This window comes from Theobroma cacao, chromosome 9, assembly GCF_053813885.1.
Source record: "Theobroma cacao isolate CCN51 chromosome 9, ASM5381388v1, whole genome shotgun sequence".
Lineage (NCBI taxonomy): Eukaryota > Viridiplantae > Streptophyta > Magnoliopsida > Malvales > Malvaceae > Theobroma > Theobroma cacao.
The window spans coordinates 3990866-4010607 of NC_142647.1; the positions used below are offsets into that span (position 1 = coordinate 3990866).

The window sequence follows — 19742 nt, forward strand, 5'->3', positions numbered from 1 at the left end:
TCTTCAAAAAAAAAAAGAAAAAAACCAAGAGCAAGTAAGGACGTTCGTTATAGCAATGGGTCTTGACCAAAAAAAAAAAACTCAGATGAAATCTGTATCAATCCAGCTTTGTTTCACTGAAAACAGAGTAATTTGAAAAGGTTGAACTTTTTAATAGAGAGAAAGAGGTGGAAGATGTCTAGTGAGAGGCACGCTTCTTCCAACTCCGCATCTCCACAAGAAACCGCTATGTAAGCTTTCAATCCTTCATTTTTCATTTTATTTAGTTGCATTTTTGTCGGTTTTTTATTTTCATTTTGTTTGACAAATCTGATACTTGAAACAATTTTAAATTTGTTCCGTAAACTGAATGATGTCTTATTTAGTTGGATTCTTGGTTTTACCGTATACAATTGCCAATAATTAGTAATTACGCGCGTTTAGTTTAGAATTTGGAGTAGCATTTTTCGATATTTCACTGTAGGGATCAAAATTTTGTTGATTTTAACGTGATCTGAGGGTAATTTTTACTCTAATTAGTAATGGAAAAATTCACATTTTGTGCCATTTATAGGTTCCTTGATATACTGCATGAGGCGCCGTTATTTGGTCACCGGAAACCAAGGAGTATCGTTGGCGGTGTTTTTTACTGTTTCATACTGGCAAGTTGAAGTTCATTGCTAGTTTTATATCAAATAATGAGACTTCCTTTTAATTCGTGATTAGGCAAACTCTGATAGTTTTTCAAATTTTTAGGCAGGTTATGCAATTTTGGCTGCAGCGGCTCCTTGGATATTTAGGCCTATAGAGAATTTCGTCTTACCATTGCTTTGTAGCTGCGATGTTGTTCTTCTAATAGTCACAGGTATCTTGATTTGCTTTGGGTACTTGCTTCTGGATGTGTACCATCCTTGGGGTGCTTCATAGACTCATAAATGATTGAAGACAATATTCCTTATACCTTAGTTTAGTATAGAATGCATGCAGTGCTTAACAAGGATTTAAGTGCATTGCTAACTGTTAAGTTCTTTTTTGGATCTTACAGGCATTTTTCAACAATATCTGGTTTATCAAGTCCAGAAGATACGTCTACAGGTAACTTCATTGATTACTCCAACCTGGTCCTAACTGACATTTTATAGAAACCATTAAATGGTCTTGTGTTTTGTAGGGTTATTATAGTTTCAGCCAGAAGTTGAAGCATATTGTCCGTCTACCATTTGCCATTACTGCATACGGTGAGTTTATATTTGTGTATCTTTGACTGGCAGCACTTGATCCTCATAAGGGGTTTTTATCTCAATCATAAATGGACCTATTCAGGTGTATACTTTCCACTGAACCAATTATTTTGATTCCAGAGTCATCATCTTGTCCTACCTTGTAGGATATAGTAATCCCCTTTATCCCCAAGAATGATAGTGTCTTACATCTATGGAACCTTTTCAGTTGGAAATAATGTTACAGTTATAACCACACTTGTATCTCTTATGATGTGGTATTAATTTTATAATTAGTGACCAGTTCTTTCTGTCACATCTTCATTATTGTTGCATTAGGAACTGCTGCAATGATGCTCGTCATGGTGTGGAAAACCTACATTAGTATTCTTTCCACATCTGTCATTCTCAGGTACTCTACCACTTATCAATAATTCCAACCTCGTTCTTCTTTTTCGTGCTTAAGGTATATTTCGTATGCTTCTTTAAGTATTTATTCTTAATAATTTTTAGCCTTAATCATGTTTGTGAAAGAAATATTGATTTTTATCCTATCATTGTGATTTTATCAGCTTTCAGAAATGTTTGCTTCTCGAAATGTTTGTGATTTATGAGTCCGGGATGCTCATTCTGCATTGTTTAGTTTTACATTACAATTTGAATTGGAACTTCTGATGTTATTGATTGCTGGGACTGTTAGGTTAATTCAGAGATTAATATGAATGGTAGTAATATTTTAAGTTCTTTCTTTATTTTGATTCAAAACTGAACATCCCTTGTTACTCTATTGAGCTACATATCATTGACAATATTCCACTTGATTCACTTGATTTGCAGGATTATTATGTTGGTTGAAGCAGTATGTTCTGGGTTCTTTATGAGTGTGTATATCGGTAAGCTCACATACATGTGTAGAAGCATTTGAGGAATTAGACTAAATAATGTATGCTTATTATTTAGGTTTTTTCAGTTATTTCCGATTAGGTGCTTGTATAATTCTGCATTATTGTGGTGCTTGCAGGTTATGTACACCAGTACAATTCATTGGATTCTCAGCCTGATGTTTTGAAGTCATTGTATTCTCCCCTTCAACCATCAAGTCCTTTGGAAGATTTGAGGTAATTACAAAGATTTTGTTGATGAAGTGACTATATTTTCAAGATTCACTGTGAAAGATATTCCACCTGCATTGAAAGAATACATCACTTGAAAATATGTCTTTCAATTTTTGATTTAGTTGGCTAGTTTAATTTTTCTGTTGCTGGAGGTGGTTTGCAGATATCCTGATTTCAGTTGTTGCATTTCCCTGATTTGCTGGTCATGAAACCAAGAAAAAATTAATATGAAATTATGAATTATTACTATTGTTATATGTAATGGTGTGCATATCCAATGTTCAATTCAATTTGCTGCAACAGGTATCATGATGGTGGTCGACTCTCTGACCAGCAAATGGCTTTACTGCAGTATCAGCGGGAAAACCTTCATTTTCTGAGTGAGGAGGTATTGTATTGGACTACTGTTACACAAGTAATTCATTATAGTTATTTTCCTGTATCTTTTTGCAGTATTGCAATGGACTACTGTTATGCAAGTAATATCTTTAACTGCAGATTCTTCGATTGCAAGAGTGCTTAAGCAAATATGAAGGATCTAATGATGGAAGCACACCTCAGGTGATGATCCTACTGTAGAGATGAATGTTCTTTTGTTACATATTAAAAATAAAAAGATGATGGGTGGAGTTGGGATAACTTTGTAAGAAATTGTCAGAATAATGGTTACTCTGGACTCTTTTTCAGGTTGATCTTGCCCATCTATTAGCGGCTCGTGATCAAGAATTACGAACAGTTTCAGCTGAGGTACTTAGGTTCACATAATCTCATATGCTAGTACTTGTTGCTTAGATAATTCCAGAAATGAGAAAAATTGCAGTTTGTTTTATTGCCTTACCAGTGTCAGAGATCTTTTGAGCAATTAAGTTTCCATTCTTGCATATTACCTGTTTTTCTCTCATGCACTCATACCCATTTTCCTTACTGTTCTATCTGGTTTGCACTTAAGGCCCTTGTTCATGGTTCCAATAGGTGAATTATGTTAAGAGTAATTTTTTAACATTTTACACATCGGTGCATTTATTTGGCATGCAAACCCTTCAATTTATGTGTTAACATTAACAGTGCTGTAGATATACATTTGGGACAACCGAGTACAGCAGAGAGTTTTCTGTCGTTGTATTCATTTGCATGCACATTTGCACACTCCATAACTGGAACAAGATGAAATTCCAATTATTGATCATGCATGCCCCATGCACCTGAAGTTGTTCCACTTTGGGCAATGATACTAATCATTTGACCATAGTCCCTGACATTCTTCATTTAAAAAATTGGGATAGTAGTAGGTTCTGTCAGAAACTGAGGCAAACTATTTGAATTGCAGATGAACCAACTGCAGTCTGAGCTAAGACTTGCCCGATCTTTGATGGCTGAGAGGGATGCAGAGGTCCAGCGTGTTCGAACAACCAACAATCAGGTAAATCCTAAAGAGTTGGTCTACAGCCGTTTAAAAAAAAATTGAGTATCGATAATCCTAATCTGAACTTCTTGTTCAGAAGCTAGTTTACATCTCCCTCGGTTTCATGAATAGTTTTGAGACATGAGAAGATCCTTCTCTTCTTGAACGTATCACAGCTGCTCTACGATATTAGATTAGTGACAACAAAATATTCATGATGGACCTATTGTTCTACTGTCAACTTAAAAAATATATTTTTTGTTTTTTTACTATAAATTCTTAATCTGAAAAAGTTTGCAGGATTAATATTTCTCCTTAAGACCAGGAAGCAGAAAAATAAAACCAACATCGTTTCAAGCCATTAACATGGTTTATGCAAAATTTTGTTCTGATGAAAATGTTTGTAATAAGACTGCTATGTTGACCTTTTCCTCATTTTATTCTGCTGAAAACTAAAACAGTATGTCGAAGAGAATGAAAGGCTGAGAGCTATTCTAGGAGAATGGAGCACCCGAGCTGCAAAGGTACTACCTTACAATCCTTTCGCTATTTGTGAAATTCCACTTCTGTTCTATTTGAATGCTGTAATATCATATGGACTTATATTTAATGTTATGACAATGCTGAAGCTTGAACGAGCTTTGGAGGTTGAGCGGATGTCAAACCTTGAACTACAAAAGAAGATTTCAACACTTAGAAGTTCGGCACACACATCAGCTGGAACAAGCGAGCAGCGGGGAACCTAAGTACTTCCTATCGATGCACATGTATAGACTCATTGCTGACTACTCCCAACACTTGGGAGTGAAATCAATCGTTTTATTCTGTGGTTAAAACAAACTTTAGGCCTGATAACATGTATGCTTCATTGTAGTTTCTTCCTTTTCTTTTTTTTTCACTTTTTCTCCTTGATTTCTTACGCTTAGGGGAAGGAGTGGTTCTGGCAATGTTCTGGGACCTGTACATAACTGTATATTTCTTCTTCTTTTTTTTTTCTTTCCATTGTTGGATGCTGAAATTTGAATGATATCAGCCCAGACTGCCATTTACATTAAATTTTATTCCTTGTATTCGCATGTTAAGCTCTTCCACTTGCTAACCTTATAACATAATGTTAAAAGATTTTGGCTTAACCCAAAATGCTAAAAATGACAAGCAGCCCGGGGCATTAAATGGTGTAAAGATAATGGCTACTAACCCATCTGAGCCAAATAGTAGGTATTGGGAAACCAGGGCAGTTGATCATTTTAATTATGGCACTATAACAGTGATACAAATGAAACATTCCACATTGTTAAATTACAATTGGCTTGCATGAACATTTTCATTCAGAAAAAGACAACCAAACACAAAATTGAAGAAGTCACGACCTCTAATTACCTCTCCCCCTCCAAATATTGCTTCTGTATTATACTTGCATGCTCTCATACAGTCAGGGCAGTACGTAACCTGCATAAAAGTTGGCATATCCCTCTTAGAAAACAGTATGGTAATCACAGATTGGTGTGACAAGAGCACTCATGAAAAGTAACTTAAGCCTACTTTGATAGTCATATATGATTACTCGATCGCAAAACAGAAACATCTAATGGAAGGATGCTGCTTTCAGTTACAAACCTCCAATAACTTTGGCTGGAAGGAACCATCAAGCATTACATCCACACCATACATAGCCCTAGACTTTGTATCATGCATCTCTGGATGTACTGCTGCAGCTGACTCAAAGACAGATCTGATCATGGTTTTTACTCTTTGATGGATGTCCAACCATTTAACTGTAAAAAACACATAAATTGTCAATAAAGAAACAACTTAGGAATGCCTCTTAGTTGCTTCGAAATTGTACACATTCATTTTCTTTAAGGGAAAGGCAAGCTGGGTACAAGTTCAGCAAGCACAAAAACCTTGATGCTCCTTCTCGAACTCCCTAACAAACTCTGGTGTGTTAATGTGATTCAACCTCCGACCGTAGTTCTGAAAGTCATAGAAGTCAGTAAATTACTAAAGGTAAAAACATGAATCTAACATGATTCTTAAGTTAAAGGAGAAAACAGAGTTCCCACTCCCATCATAGATATTAGAGCCTTGTTTGTTTGCATTTCTTTTTAAATTCCAGGAAACTACCTAAATTTCATGTACTAGCAGGAAATATATGTACTCTTTGAAGCTGTCAACAAAAAATGCCTAAACATACCATAACGGTGAAGTGGGTCTCATACTCAAAAAGACTATGCTTCTCAAGGGTGTATGGGTTGTTTGCCAATCTGACCTGAAAATGTTAACAGGAAGAACTAATTAAGGTATTTTAATAGCAGAAAATATTTAAACAAGAAAAGACCTCTAAAAGAAAACTCATCCTATGGCATCTCAGTCAGACAACAGAATGTGCATACCCAGAAGACATCTGAAAGGAAGATATCCAAAGGGGTTATACTGCGAACCAGTATAATATAACGAAGATCAAACTTTTTTCCTTGGAACAGAGCAGGGTGCTCAATATACTTCTGGCATATTTTTGGACCAGTTTCCATGAGACGGATAATGGCAGATAAATTATCAGTTACAGTTGTATCAATAGTCCGTGCCATGTTCCAAGGTTTTAAGATCCATAGATTGTTGAGCCCATCTCTCTTGCGTAGACAATAGTCACCAATAAGTTGAGATAGATGTGTTTCAAGATTATAAGTAGGTTGCAACCATCCAGGAGATCCCTGTGCCTGTTTCAAGGAAAGAAGAGGCAATTTAAAGTTAGTTAACCTGATGCTATTCAAAAAAAAAAAATAGTTAACCTGTTTCAGAAGAAACATTGACCTTGGTATTAAGTTTTAAGTATCAGTATCCATCCAAAAAAAGTTTTAAGTATCACTACAGATATGATGGTAACTGAGAAAACGAGCATGCAGTTCAATATTATTATAGATAAAATTTTGACTCCTGAAACAAGGTATTGATGTGAGTATTAATCTGTAAAATAAGCTAGCTATCTCAACCTTTCGTATGGTATCAGCCAAATGATGTTTCATCACAAGACAAGCCTCAAAAGGAAATTGGTTTACATATTGTTGATCTGTTATTCCCACAACTTTTTTCATCTCTTCATCCACCTGCATACTTGTCCATATAATATCTGCATCCTTCGGCTCGTTTGCTGCAAGCATTTGGGAGAATTAAAAATCTCACAGCAGAAAATGTACACTGAAACCTTAAAAAACTAAACAAATAAAGCTGTCAAATTCTTTCAAAAATACCACATTCATCAGACACAGATGCTAATCAAATCTAAATAACAATTATGAACCCAACATATAAAAAAAGACTCAGGTAGATTCAATAATTAACAAATTTATAATGAATTGTATATAAATTGACATTTTAGTCCCTTTTTTATAAATAAAATGTTTTCATTACTTCAATAACAATTCACATCAGATGCACATATTTCAGAGAAAAAAGGTTCAAATACAAAAGAACAAGTTTCCCATGCATGGACAAGAGCACATACTAATCACAAATTCCGGCCGTGTCAAAAATTCTTCCACTTGAGGTATATCAGTGTAAACACATAAAGCACTCCCATCACTGCGACAGACACCACTAGTCGAAGAAGACTCTATGGGCAAAGAAGGTAAACTTCTCGATTGCAATTTATTGTGATGCTTCTCATACTCCTGAGTGAAGTAATGTGGATTAATAAGAAACATGAAGCAGACCACAGTTTAAATGGAAACAGAAGCAATTCCAATAACAGGATACAATACTTGGATAAAATAATTCTGTGGCGTGTAGAACCAAGCTGTGAGTCTGGCAGAACGCTGCTTCTCCTCTCCAATACCAAATAGGTTATCACGAGTACACTCTTCGCCTTTCTTAACATTCTGGGTTGGCCATAATATTGAATAGCTGAGAAAGAAGGTTAACATGTGTCATGACTCCATATGAATGGTCCTCCACATGCCTTTATTGCAAGAGCAGAAAAATTATATTACAAGGATTGATAGCATGGATTAATCAAGATGTGGCCATGTGGGGACATGCAGCTCTGAGTCTGCAAAGTTTTTTCAGTACAAGATACACAGACACCAATCCTTAAGGATTATTACACACTATCTGACTATAAAACTGCTGAACACAGTAAAGAAAAACAACAAAAAAAGAGTCAAACTGCTCCAACAAGCAGCAGAAGAAAAGGAGTGAGAAGGAAACCTCACTGCTGATGCCAGATTCCCCTCCGGCATGAAGAGAAAAGGAGCCACTCTGAAATTTGGCTCATCACTATGCCGCAAAGCTGAACCTAGTTCATCCATAACATACCTGCCAAGGAACCCCAAAGCTAAAACTTAAAAACATTGTTCATTGGAAAGGTTAACTGAATACAATAAATTTAGCAAACATATAAACAATGATGATCCCCTAGCATGTTCTCATTTTGTCTAGCACAAATGATTTGGCCTACAAGCCTTTTTTTTTTTGATAAGCTAGCCTGAAAGCCATTTGACTCACAGATTTTTCAATTGTAAGCAGATGCACATGGCTTTTAATGTGAAAGCTTTGTTTAAATACTGATCCTATTATTCACTTTTCTGCAAACATATTCTACCTCCATATGGCTACAAAGTCCTTTGTCTATGAATATTTATCCTTGCTTTCAAGAATTCAACAAAATGCCAAACATGATCTGAAATCTGTATGTCAGTTGCTAAATCAATGTCAAATTGCATTACCATACTGGGGTTTCATCAAGCTTTTCCTCATCTGCAAGCCTATATGTCATTAAATATAACCACATTGCATTAAGAACACAATCAGCAAGAGGTTCCTCAGCACTCCATTCAGGCAGACGTGGCTGAAGCATTGAATCAACAACATGCTTTTCAGTTTCTAAGATTTTGGATGCATCAACACCATTCAGTGAGGAAAGAGTGGGAAGGAATTCAAGAATTTCCACAGCACTCTCTCCAAGTGGACCAGGTATATCCACCTGCAGGAACACTCATTTTAAAAGGATATAAGAACTTCCTGCTGTCTCACCCCTGTTTTAGCATCAGTGAGATTACATTGGATAACAGGAGAACAGTTTTCCAACAAAAATACCTCCAAAGATTGCAAGCAATAAAAAGCCTTCAAGATTCCAAACAAATTACTGACTGAATTTTCTTCAATTGGATTCCCTCGAATGTTCAAATGTGAAAGATTTGGCATCTCAAAAGGTGAGAAAGCCTGAACATAAGCAGAACAATAGATAATCAGAAGCTCACCTCACAGCTTGGTTCCACATTTATGATGAATTAAAAAAAAGGAAAAACATAAAATAAGATGTTAGACCTTATTGATCAAATTATGAATACATCTATTCGAAACGTCAAGCGACGTCACACTTTGCAAAGCGAGGTCACCGTGATGACTATTGCCAGGATTGTCCTTCCCATATACATCTGCACAAAACCCCAATGCCCACTCACCAAAATTACGGGTAAAACGAGAGTTATAGATTTCCAATTTGGGACATCCTCGAAGAATTGCATCTTCCATACCACCATCACTATAAACAAAACAGACACCAGTTAATAGAAAACCTCACAGTAACTCAACATTTTTTCTTTTTCATATATCAACAAGACAAAACCTTTTTTCAAGAACCGGGTTATTGTTCAACCAAAGCGCCTTTAAGTTCTTAAATTTAGTAACTTCCTGGACAAGTTTCTCCGTGTTCTCGAGCTTGTTCCCACACAAACTAAGAGCCATTAAATCCTGGGACCAGACAAAATAACACATAGATGTAAAGAGCTTAAAGAGCTTTGAACACAAACTGAAATATGTAAAAATAAGATAACGATATGGCTACCGAACCGAAAATTTAGTGGATAAATCGAGAGAAAGGAAGGTATTATCGTCAATTTCAAGCTCCTCGAGCTCCAACCACCTTACAACTCCATCTCCATTAGCTTTCGCGTTTTGAATTTCGCTCTCTAAAACTTCCTCAGCCGTCATTTTCCCGCCGTTTTCAACGGCCTCTTCTAAACCTGCATCATTATCAACGTCCAAGCACATCAGAGCAGCCATCCTCTGCGCCAGCCCCGGCACCTCCTGCAACTGCAACCAATCACAGAACACTATGCTGTCATTAGAAAAAGAACTTCAAAGAAATTCAGATTTTTTTTTTTAAATGAACCTGTTTGCAGGCGTCGGGGAGGCGAAAAGTCCAGGCATGGTCGACGAGGAAAACGTTGGTGTCTTTAGGCATGGTGTCGGAGGTTAATAACAACCGCCTCTGTCGGCCATCCTCGCATGGTTCGATCTCGAAGTAAGCTCCGCCATCAAATGTTTCCGATGTTAGTTTCTCGAACAGTTTGCGATGAAGTGATTGGGGCAGTCCCGAGGCTGCTAAGAGCAGACCGTGGACTTTCACGAAGTCCTCGTAAGTTTCGATTCTGCCGCAGGTACTAGCGGTTGTCGCCGACATTGGTGTTGGGGGACAGCAAGTATGGTGGAGAGTGAGGTTTTAGGATGGGTGGAGGGTTTTGAGCAGTTAGAGTAAGTTGTTCGAGGTTTTACGGGTTGATAGACCAAATCATTAATTTTAATAATTTATCAAATACAACTTAATTTTAATATTTTCCTTCATTAATATAAATCTTAATTTTAATTTTAATTTGTTTAATAATTTATCAAATACATCTTAATTTTAAAAAGTGTGCTAGCTACCTTCCATTAGTATGCTTTTACCGTTTCCATTTCGTGCTTATACATACAACTTACAATTAAAAAGGAGTTCTGTTAAATAGTGCACCCTTTAACGTTAATCAAAATATTATTTATAGTGATATTTTTCATCTTAAATGCAATAAGTAATAATTAAAATGATATTTTTAATGTATTATAAAAAATATTATTTAATATAATAATCTTAGAAAAACATTTTTAAAAAGTACCCATTAATAAAATTCAAAATAAACCATGTTTAAATTTACAAAATAGAAAATTGTGTTTTACCATAAAATATAATTTTCTTTAAAATAATGTTTAAAATAAAAAATGCAACTATTAAAGTTGTTTCTTATTTATCTTTTAGTATTTTATACCAAAAATAATAATTCTTTTTTTGTTTTTATTATGATAAATTTTGCATTGTCATAAATAACAATGCCAACGGAGCAACTGGCTCAAAGCCCAACTCGATTCTTTTAAGGTTGGGCTTGGGTCTTTATAATTTGATATGTAATGGTACTACTAGGATTGTCTTACATGGATCTTAAGCCCAAATATATCAGCTTGGGTTTATTATATAACCCAAGGTCCAAATAGAAAACGGTACGGTAAATTTTTTTTTCACATGATATTTTATAATTTTTTCTCAATTAACATACTATAAATATTTTTTTCCAATTAGCACCCTATAAATAAATTATGTTCCCACAAGAAATGTAATGTTAATTTTTCTAATAAAATTACTAAAATATCTTTAATTCAAAGTTAAAAATGTTAATTGGAAAAAAAATTACCTACAAGTGTTAATTGAAATTAAAAAAAAAAAAAACCACAAATACCATGTAAGAAGATAAAATTGCCAAAAAGTGTAAGTGAAATTTACTCTTTTATTCTTTTAATCAAATTGGAATATAATGTTGGAGGCGATAAAATATTTTCCTTTCTTATATAATAAAATTGGAAACGAGAGAATAGTTATAATTAAGGTCGAACTCTTATCAATCAGTAGTCCACCAAAGAATTATGTTTTCTCGGTTAGTTCTTTGGTAGGCTACTGATCTTATCAGAGGTTTCTTCCATGAGAAAATCATCCAGGAATTTCCATGTAGATAATGCAAATGACCAATTTTTCTTCCTTTGGTAGATTACTGCTTTGGGTCAGGGTTGTTCCTCCGTTTGAAAATCATTCAACTTAAATTTGGCCCAAGCACCTTGAGTTTGGGCTATATAGATTTATCGGTCAAATTATCAAATTAATTTTTTTTATTTTTTAAAAATACTAAATTTAATCACTATACAACAAATTATAAAAATTAAATTATGTATGATTAAAAATTGATAATATTAATTTAATTATTTACGTGTTAAATTTTTTTTGTATATAATTGTAGGGATCTGACACTAAATTAGATAATACGACAATGATAACATAACATTAAAAAATGATGCAATAATTATATTGAAGTGATGTTAACTTTTAAACTTAATTTGTAATTATTGAAATGGATTTGATGAATCATCTCCAATCACTACACCATGTTTTTCATTTCAAATTTTCAATTCCCTGTCAATTTTCTAATCCAATTATAATTTAGGGTGATTTTAGAAATGGATATCAATGTTTCAATCTGATTACAATATTAATTTGAAGATTACTCAGGAGATAATCAATAAAAAGGAAATAATCAAAGAGAGAAAATCAAGAATAATGAAACAAATGACTCAAAAACTAATTTGGATTTTTGATTTGTCTCGATTAGGTTAATGGAAAATTTTCATTAAATAATTCTTGAATGTCAGGTCATTATTATCACATTATTAAATTAAATGTCATGTTAATACAATCAAACACTCTAACAACATAAATAATAAAAAAAAGTTAATACAATTAATGATTTAACTTACATTGTTAATTTTGAAAAATATAAAAATTTAATTTTTACAAAATATTATATAATAATTAAAAAATAATTACATAATTTGTTCTAAATTTATCTGTTCATTAGAAAACAAAGTAAAAACGATAGTCCTATCACTGTAACTGGGGTGCCTGATTTAACATATTGATAACACAACCAAATACGTAAGTATAAAGTTGATGGAAATTTACAAAAAGACCAAGTTCTGGCTGTTAAAAGACAACTTGATATTGTGTTGAAGAATCGCTTTTAACTCTCTCACTAACTCGAAATTCGGAGACAAGTAGACAACTGACAGTGACACAAATCAAGACCAAAACCATGAAGGCAACGTGTTGCCTTCCTCAACCGCATGATTGCCACGTGTTGCAATTAAACTGTCGACCGAGTACTTCCAAAAAATAATCAAAAGCAACAAGACAAATTCAAAATAAATTTTCTTTTATGAACAGTGAAAGGACAAGTAAAACGACCGTTTTTATCATCATCACCCTTTTCATTATTAGCCTGCTATTCTTCTTTTTTAGTATATTATTTGATTGCTAAAAAATTGTTACATTGGTTTTTAATTGACATGTATGCAACTAAAATGTAAGCAAACATTTTGTGTTCTTTCATTTATACATTTTTTAAAAAACATTTTTAAAGGACAATCAATTAAAAATAAATTAAATTAGACATAAATAAATTTATGTATTATTCATGAAAATTTAAATAAAATCTTATTCTTTGATAACACTTAATTAACATTTTTTCTTCTCCATATATATATATATATATATATATTAATGAAGAAAATTGCTGGTTGAATTGGTCTTCCCTTAATCCGGTACATTAAGTCATTAAAATGTAAATTATAATACTAATAAATTTTAACATGGAAACTGTCAATAAGTTAAAGGCAAATATGAAACTGGTGTAATTCTCATTAAATAAAAATCTTCCTTAATCAACTGCACAATTTTATGATCAAACATCAATCATAACCGTCCACGTCAGACAAAAGTGTCAACCAAAACCTATGACCAAAAATGAAACATCGTAACCTGGCCTACAACATAGTCCCGCCCGTTTCTTTCTTAATTCGTACAAAACCAAAATATCTTTATCCAGATAATCTCTTCTTTCCTGTACCCTTTCTTTTTCTTTCTTTTTTTTTTTTCTCCCTACAATTTCCAACAAAAAGAATAAAAGAAGAGGAATTTTCCATCAGGATAAGGCTTCGCCATCTTCATTTATTCGGTTCAGTATTTAACTATTTAGAAAATTAAAGAAACTCTTTGTGTGTTTATTTTTTTTATTTTTTCTCTCTCTGTTATCAACAATGGCGGAAATATCGCTACCCCATGTGCACTTCACCAGATATTAATACCCCACTCTTTTGCACTCTCTTACTTTCTCTGCTCTTTTCATTTCCCAAAACGATGTCTCTTGTTTTCGAAAGGAATGACAATACTAATTCAATCAGACGCTCAGGGTTTATCCACGGGATGGAGTGTATCTCGGTCTATGGTTCGCCAGAGGAGAAAAACGAGGGCCGGAGGAGGTTGTCGTCGGCGGATGAGAGAGAAGAGGAGGATTCGAGGTCTTGTAGTTCGTCGTCAATCGGAAGGAATAGTGATGTTTCCGATGGATCATCATCGGATGGTGAAGATTCAACGGAGGCTGAAGCGCAAAGCGAGCTTAAAGGACCTTTGGATACCATGGATGCTCTAGAGGAGGTTTTGCCTGTGAGGTAATTTTTTTTTAGGAAAAAAAAAACCTTAAAAATTTGGGGTTTTTTCTTTCTGGGTTTTGATCCATCTTGTTTTTTGGTTGATGGGCTTTTGTTAAAAGTTTGTAAGCAAGTTTAGAGGTATAGCTAGGGCAGTTTTAAGTGTTTCTTTTCCTTTGATTTTGTTATAGTGTTTTACAGAATCATCAGAAATATCTATTTTATAACTGCTTACTTGGACCCAAAAGTGAAATTTAATGAGTTTCCATTTCTTCAAGGAAGTTGAATTGGCATTAAAATATATTAGTCGTTTTTTTTTCCCTTCCTTTATTAATTTTTATAAGTGGAGCCTTCAAAAAAAAAAAAAAAAAGAAGGTAGAGAAAGGAGGGAGAGGAGACATTATACTAGTGAATCACTGAATCGTGGAAGTGCTGATGCTAGCTTCTTAGAATGTTAGTGAAAGGTAGGATGCGTTAAATTTTAAAGCATAATAAGTAGAGAAAATATGTGTTTTGACATAATTAGGCTCAGGAACCATAAGCCAAGGAGCATTTTGAACTTAATTTTGAATTACTGGGGGCAATACTAATTTACTTGCTTCTAGTGATGATCTGCTGATGCACTTGTAGATTAAAATATCTTACCACCAATTACCACTTGAAGTTGCACTCTTTGGTAATCTAATGCCATTGGAACAGTTCAGGAATATGCAAATCCATCTTGGAAGATAACCAACTGCTATAAAGCAATAGCTAAGCTGTGCCATTTTTCTTGTTAAGCTTTGCTTGAATAAGCGGAAAATATTTTCTTATATGGACTGTTTTGGATTTTAGACAGTTTTTGTCTGATTCCACTGTTAACATTTGGGAGCTTCAATTTCTTGATTTTTGTGGTTTTGCTTTATTTCAGAAGAGGCATATCCAAGTTTTATAATGGCAAATCAAAGTCCTTCACAAGTCTTGCTGACGCAGCTGCTGCTTCCTCCATTAAAGATTTTGCAAAGCCGGACAATCCTTATAATAAGAAACGGAAGAACTTATTAGCTCATAGTTCTTTGTTGTTCAAGAATCACAATCATCCTTTGAGAAGCAGTGGAAGTGAGATATCAAAGAGATTAACTAATTCAAGTCGAAGCACTGTGGCTCTTGGAACCACCCTGGGCAGCTCTGACTCCAACTCAATCTCGTCTTTGCCATCTACCTGTCTTCCACCTTTGCATCCACAGTGTAAAAAATCAACTACCATCAGATCATCATCACCAACTACTCGACCAAACCCTCCTTGTCGGTCTTTCTCCTTGTCTGATCTACAGTTTGTCGCTGCTGCAACTCCTAACATAACTGGTTTAGCTGTTCATAGTGGAGACAAGGACAAAAAACTGCGCTGAATTTAACTGAAGTTTCACTTGCAAAATTGTGAAATTAGAAGTTGCTAAAATTTTTATGGTCTTGGTCTTGAAGACTGTCAGTCTATCACTTGCAGCTTCCTGCCTTGATCTAATGCTTGTACTTGTAGTGCTAGGTATACCATGGCCAGGCATTTTGAGAAGTAATTCCCACTTTACTATTCTCATATCATGTTTGCTGTGACCTAGATAACGATGAGAATACTGTATTGTATAATATGAGATGTAAAATATATTCTCTTCCTAAACAGGAAATGCTGGCCTTTTCTCATGTAACGGTGATATGGGAGTTGCTGTTTACATGTTACTGCAGTACAGTTTTTCCTTTTCCTTCTCCTTACACTCTCTGGTCTCCACCATTGCTTGTGTTATTTCTCTTTGCTGTATGGATGAGATGGTTATAGGACTTTGATGTGTGCTTTAGAGTGGCCTGGTGACTGATTTCCTAGCATCCTTAGTATAGCTCGTCCTTGTGGTACTTGATTTTTGCTAATTCCTTGTCTGTGCTGTGTGTCCGCGGAATTTGCTAAATAGGTCATCAGCAGCGTGGAATTGATCCTTTTTTAGCTAATTCTGCTCTTGATAGTTTATGTAGTGGACCTTGGGAAAAGTTTAGCAAGTTGCAGACAACTGGAAAAGAGAAATAACCTTAGAAATGTCTTCAACTTTCGTTTTGTTCCTTTCGGAATTGCATTCTAGCTCTCTATTAAGAGGGAAAGTTATGGAGAAGTTCAATCTTGTTTCCTGGCTATGCTGTTAGTTTAATATCCATTTTGTCAAATGATAATCTTCTTGCAAGTTTAAAGACCACTGTATTTGACTTGATGAACGATGATGTTTACACCAAAGCTATAGCTATTGGAAGTCAGATGATGGTTGCACCCGCATCTGAACATGTCTTGTGCAGGTATGCACATGCATATGTGGTTGCATACACGGACCAAGGAGAAAGGGTTGTCATAAGGAATAATCTTACGGTACTGCAAAACGTCATGTTCTGTTTTTAGAGATATTGTGGTTCCTTGAACAAGAGAGATAGCTGATCGGAACAACAACACTGATGTTATGATGGACATATATGGATCAAAAAGAAGTTCACAACGACATCGAATTACAGACAGCAATGCCAAGCATGTGCAGAAAATCTTAAGCACTAAATATTGTATCTTTCCTTGTGTTGTTGCAGATTTATATCAAGTTATGACAGAAGGCTTGTTTAGTGGACAATAATCACTTGAGTAAAGTAGCATGTTTGCGTAAATTTATCTGAACAATGAATGAGGTTTTAACATTTTGTGTGATATTTAGATATAAGATATAACTATAGTTCTTTAATTTCGTTTAGAATCAGAGAATGTCATATTTGAGAATTGATTAACAGGAGACTACATTATAGCAATTAATCTGAGAGCTGTTCACCCAGAAGTTGTTTAAATTCATTAGATGTCAGAATTATGCTGTACGATGAGGCAATCTAGCATACGAAGATGCTGACATCATTTTTTCAAAGGACTAAATGGATAAACATTACTGCCTAAACTTGCTGTTTCAGACACCAGCTATGACTTGGGTTTTATTCCATTTCAGCTTCTTCATGTGGAATGTAATAGTGTTCTTACCAAAAGATAAACCTGGAATACCTCCTGAAACCATTTTGCAGATTGGTGAATGAATTATTATTTTCTTTATCTGGTTAGACAGTTGTAAATTTTCTTCAATGCCAAATAACTTGATACTCTGAAACGGAAAGATGATAAATGATCCCAACTCTGATTGCCATATAAAGCCTGCAGACTCATTAATTATACCTTGCCACAAAGAATTTCTTTCTTGAAAAGGCATAAAAGCCAACAAAGATTCTGGTGGTATAAGCATCACTTCGATAAGAACAACATTATGATTCTAGGTCAACCTTAGTTTGCCTGTGCACTGGCTGTGCTTATAAGTTGTCCTGGACTGGAGTAAGAGAAGTCAAAAGGCTGTTCTGTGGGGGCCCTTTGATTTTACCTATGCTGGTTGGTGGTCGAGAAGGCATACTTACGGAGGGAAATCCAGTCCCACCTGAGAATCAGGTTTTTTTCTGGTTGCCCAATCCACTGCATCGCATTCATGGCCAAATGATAGCATATATTGTTCTGCAGTTACATTTTCTTTAACCATTCACCCTTCTCTTTTCTTGTTCTCGTCCCAGTCTGAATTTAGTGATTACAATGGTTATTATACAGGGTCCTGGTACCTCCTGGTCGCCTCTATAAACTAAGGCACCGCTGATTATTTACCATTTGCTGAAATTGATGGCTCCTCCATCTTTTGTTTCACAAGAGGAATTCAATGCGTTTCATACGATTGATCGGAAGCTATACAGTCTGCTCGTTATCAACCTTTGGCGGGATCCCGTAGAGTCTATGCAGGTTATAGCCCTATGGCTCTGGCTGGAGAGGGTGGGCTTCAAAAATGTTGTGCAGAAGATATTGTCCTTGCCTTATATATTGACAAATGAACTCGCAGATGAGGCAGTCACATGCCTCGACGTTATTAACAATGACCAATTAGCTTCCTTGTCCGAGGGCAACGATATCCCTTTGATGCAAAGCCTGATCGACAGAGATCTCTCTCTCCAATTCTTTAATAAACACCGGCTGATTGCAACTCAAGGTATTGCAAGAATTGTTAATGAAGTATGTATCAGAGCGTTAAGGGACATTATGCAACATGCCATCGAAAGAAATGCTACCCGAAGCTTAGCTGATAGCCAGAAAGTAATGTCACATTCTTTACAGCAACCGACGGTTCAGCCCGGATTACCTCAGGTGGGGTTTGGTCCAGGTGCTGATGTGGAACTACCTTGGACCCAAGAATCTGAAGTTCCACCCGACGACAGGACTATGTTTGTTACATTCTCTAAGGGCTACCCTGTACATGAATGGGAAGTCAGAGAATTCTTCACCAGGGCTTATGGGGATTGCATAGAGTCCTTGCACATGCAAGAAGTTCCGCCTGACGAGCAATCGCTCTTTGCTCGCATTGTTTTTCGCTCAGAATCAGCCATTGAAATCATCCTTAGCGGTATGAGCAAAGCAAAATTTACTATCAATGGGAAGCATGTGTGGGCTCGGAAATTTGTGCCAAAACGTCTCAAGCCTTCATTGCCAGCAGCACCACCAGTGAATTTGCCAGTTTGATTTGGGTTATGATCATAATTTCTTTATGTAGGAGGGGTTCAACAATCTTCTTTCAAATCTGGGGAAATTCAGTAGCATGGAGATTGAAGTAATTCTCATGGAAAAAATGATCAATTTGGATGCTGTAAACTCAAACTTGGAAAAGGGAAGGAATGAAATTGGAAATGGAATTTGATTTTAATGATCTACTGTCTTTTTTTGACGTGATCTCTTAAAATATATTTACGTAATTCATAAATAAAATATGAAAAGATATTTAATTGAAAACGACAAAAAATAATAATTTAAAATTTTTATTATCTAAAAATTATTAATTTTAATTTTAAAATGTGATGAAATTCACAATCATGTATCTTTAAAATTATTATATAACTATAGTATATTGATCATGTATCATATGTTAAAATTATGACATCATGATCGTATATTAATCATGCACAATGGGTTATTCAATCATACTTTATGTAAGTATAAGGAACAAACAAAATATATAGAGTACTTAAACTTAATTGAGCAATATTAAGGCTCATCCTATTTTATGCACAAAACATGCTTTTCAAGGTGAAATATCTCAAGCTAAGAATAAATTAGTAATATTATCTCACCTAAAAAGTATTAACTTCTTACACTAAAATATATATATTCACCACATTATTTCAAAAACAGATACATATAAAGAAGTGTTAAAAGATGAATTTTTTTTAAATGTCATGGATTCCACATTAATAAGAGATAAGATAAATCTCGAATATATAAATATGAGCCTTCCTCCATACATTAAGTATGTTTTTATTATTGGAAACGTGAGCTTATGATAACTAATATAAAAGTAAACCCAAATCTTTATTAAGATAAGAACTTTATGAGAGATACAAAGATCGATGTAGACTCTTACTATTCTTACAATTGAATGGAGTAGAATGTTACAAATTTCATATAAATAAAAATTTATTTTTGAGCCCACTAATGGCCAAGGCCAGGGAGAAAGATTAACTCAAGGTTTGGTAATTAATTTTATTTCAATGGTTTGAAAGTCCACAGTGTTTTAATTTGGATGAAAGACACCTTTAAAGTTGTTTCAAAGATAATATATATTCACT

At 34.7% G+C, this 19742-nt stretch overlaps 4 protein-coding genes across 5 annotated transcripts; 3 read left to right on the forward strand and 1 right to left on the reverse strand.

Annotated features, from left to right (window-relative positions):
• The first annotated feature begins 3 nt into the window (after nt 1-3).
• Nucleotides 4-4772, forward strand: LOC18588279 (FRIGIDA interacting protein 1). Its single transcript, XM_088810018.1, has 14 exons — nt 4-230; nt 554-645; nt 740-844; nt 1025-1074; nt 1151-1217; nt 1539-1611; nt 2037-2092; nt 2221-2317; nt 2618-2702; nt 2813-2875; nt 3002-3061; nt 3642-3734; nt 4178-4240; nt 4346-4772. The coding sequence occupies exons 1-14, from the start codon at nt 175-177 to the stop codon at nt 4460-4462; spliced, it is 1077 nt and encodes a 358-aa protein (XP_088666144.1). The 5' UTR covers nt 4-174; the 3' UTR covers nt 4463-4772.
• A 163-nt stretch (nt 4773-4935) lies between these two features.
• Nucleotides 4936-10260, reverse strand: LOC18588280 (tubulin-tyrosine ligase). Of its 2 annotated transcripts, XM_007012573.3 has the most exons (15): nt 9886-10256; nt 9564-9806; nt 9340-9464; nt 9039-9255; nt 8808-8933; nt 8438-8694; nt 7920-8027; nt 7475-7616; nt 7219-7384; nt 6707-6864; nt 6110-6433; nt 5911-5985; nt 5621-5690; nt 5334-5491; nt 4936-5165 (listed from the first exon to the last, which is right to left on the reverse strand). In XM_007012573.3, the coding sequence occupies exons 1-15, from the start codon at nt 10174-10176 to the stop codon at nt 5016-5018; spliced, it is 2610 nt and encodes an 869-aa protein (XP_007012635.3). In that variant the 5' UTR covers nt 10177-10256; the 3' UTR covers nt 4936-5015. The 2 variants fall into 2 exon arrangements, with proteins under 2 accessions (XP_007012635.3, XP_017982733.2); XM_018127244.2 differs by lacking the exon at nt 4936-5165 and having other exon boundaries at nt 5366-5491; nt 5600-5690; nt 9886-10260.
• Nucleotides 10261-13554: 3294 nt separating this feature from the next.
• LOC18588281 (uncharacterized) lies at nt 13555-15802 on the forward strand. Its single transcript, XM_007012576.3, has 2 exons — nt 13555-14075; nt 14965-15802. Exons 1-2 carry the CDS (start codon nt 13687-13689, stop codon nt 15440-15442), a joined length of 867 nt encoding a protein of 288 aa, XP_007012638.3. The 5' UTR covers nt 13555-13686; the 3' UTR covers nt 15443-15802.
• A 1934-nt stretch (nt 15803-17736) lies between these two features.
• Nucleotides 17737-18826, forward strand: LOC18588282 (uncharacterized). The gene has a single exon (XM_007012578.3). It carries the CDS (start codon nt 17755-17757, stop codon nt 18640-18642), a length of 888 nt encoding a protein of 295 aa, XP_007012640.3. The 5' UTR covers nt 17737-17754; the 3' UTR covers nt 18643-18826.
• The last annotated feature ends 916 nt before the right edge of the window (nt 18827-19742 follow it).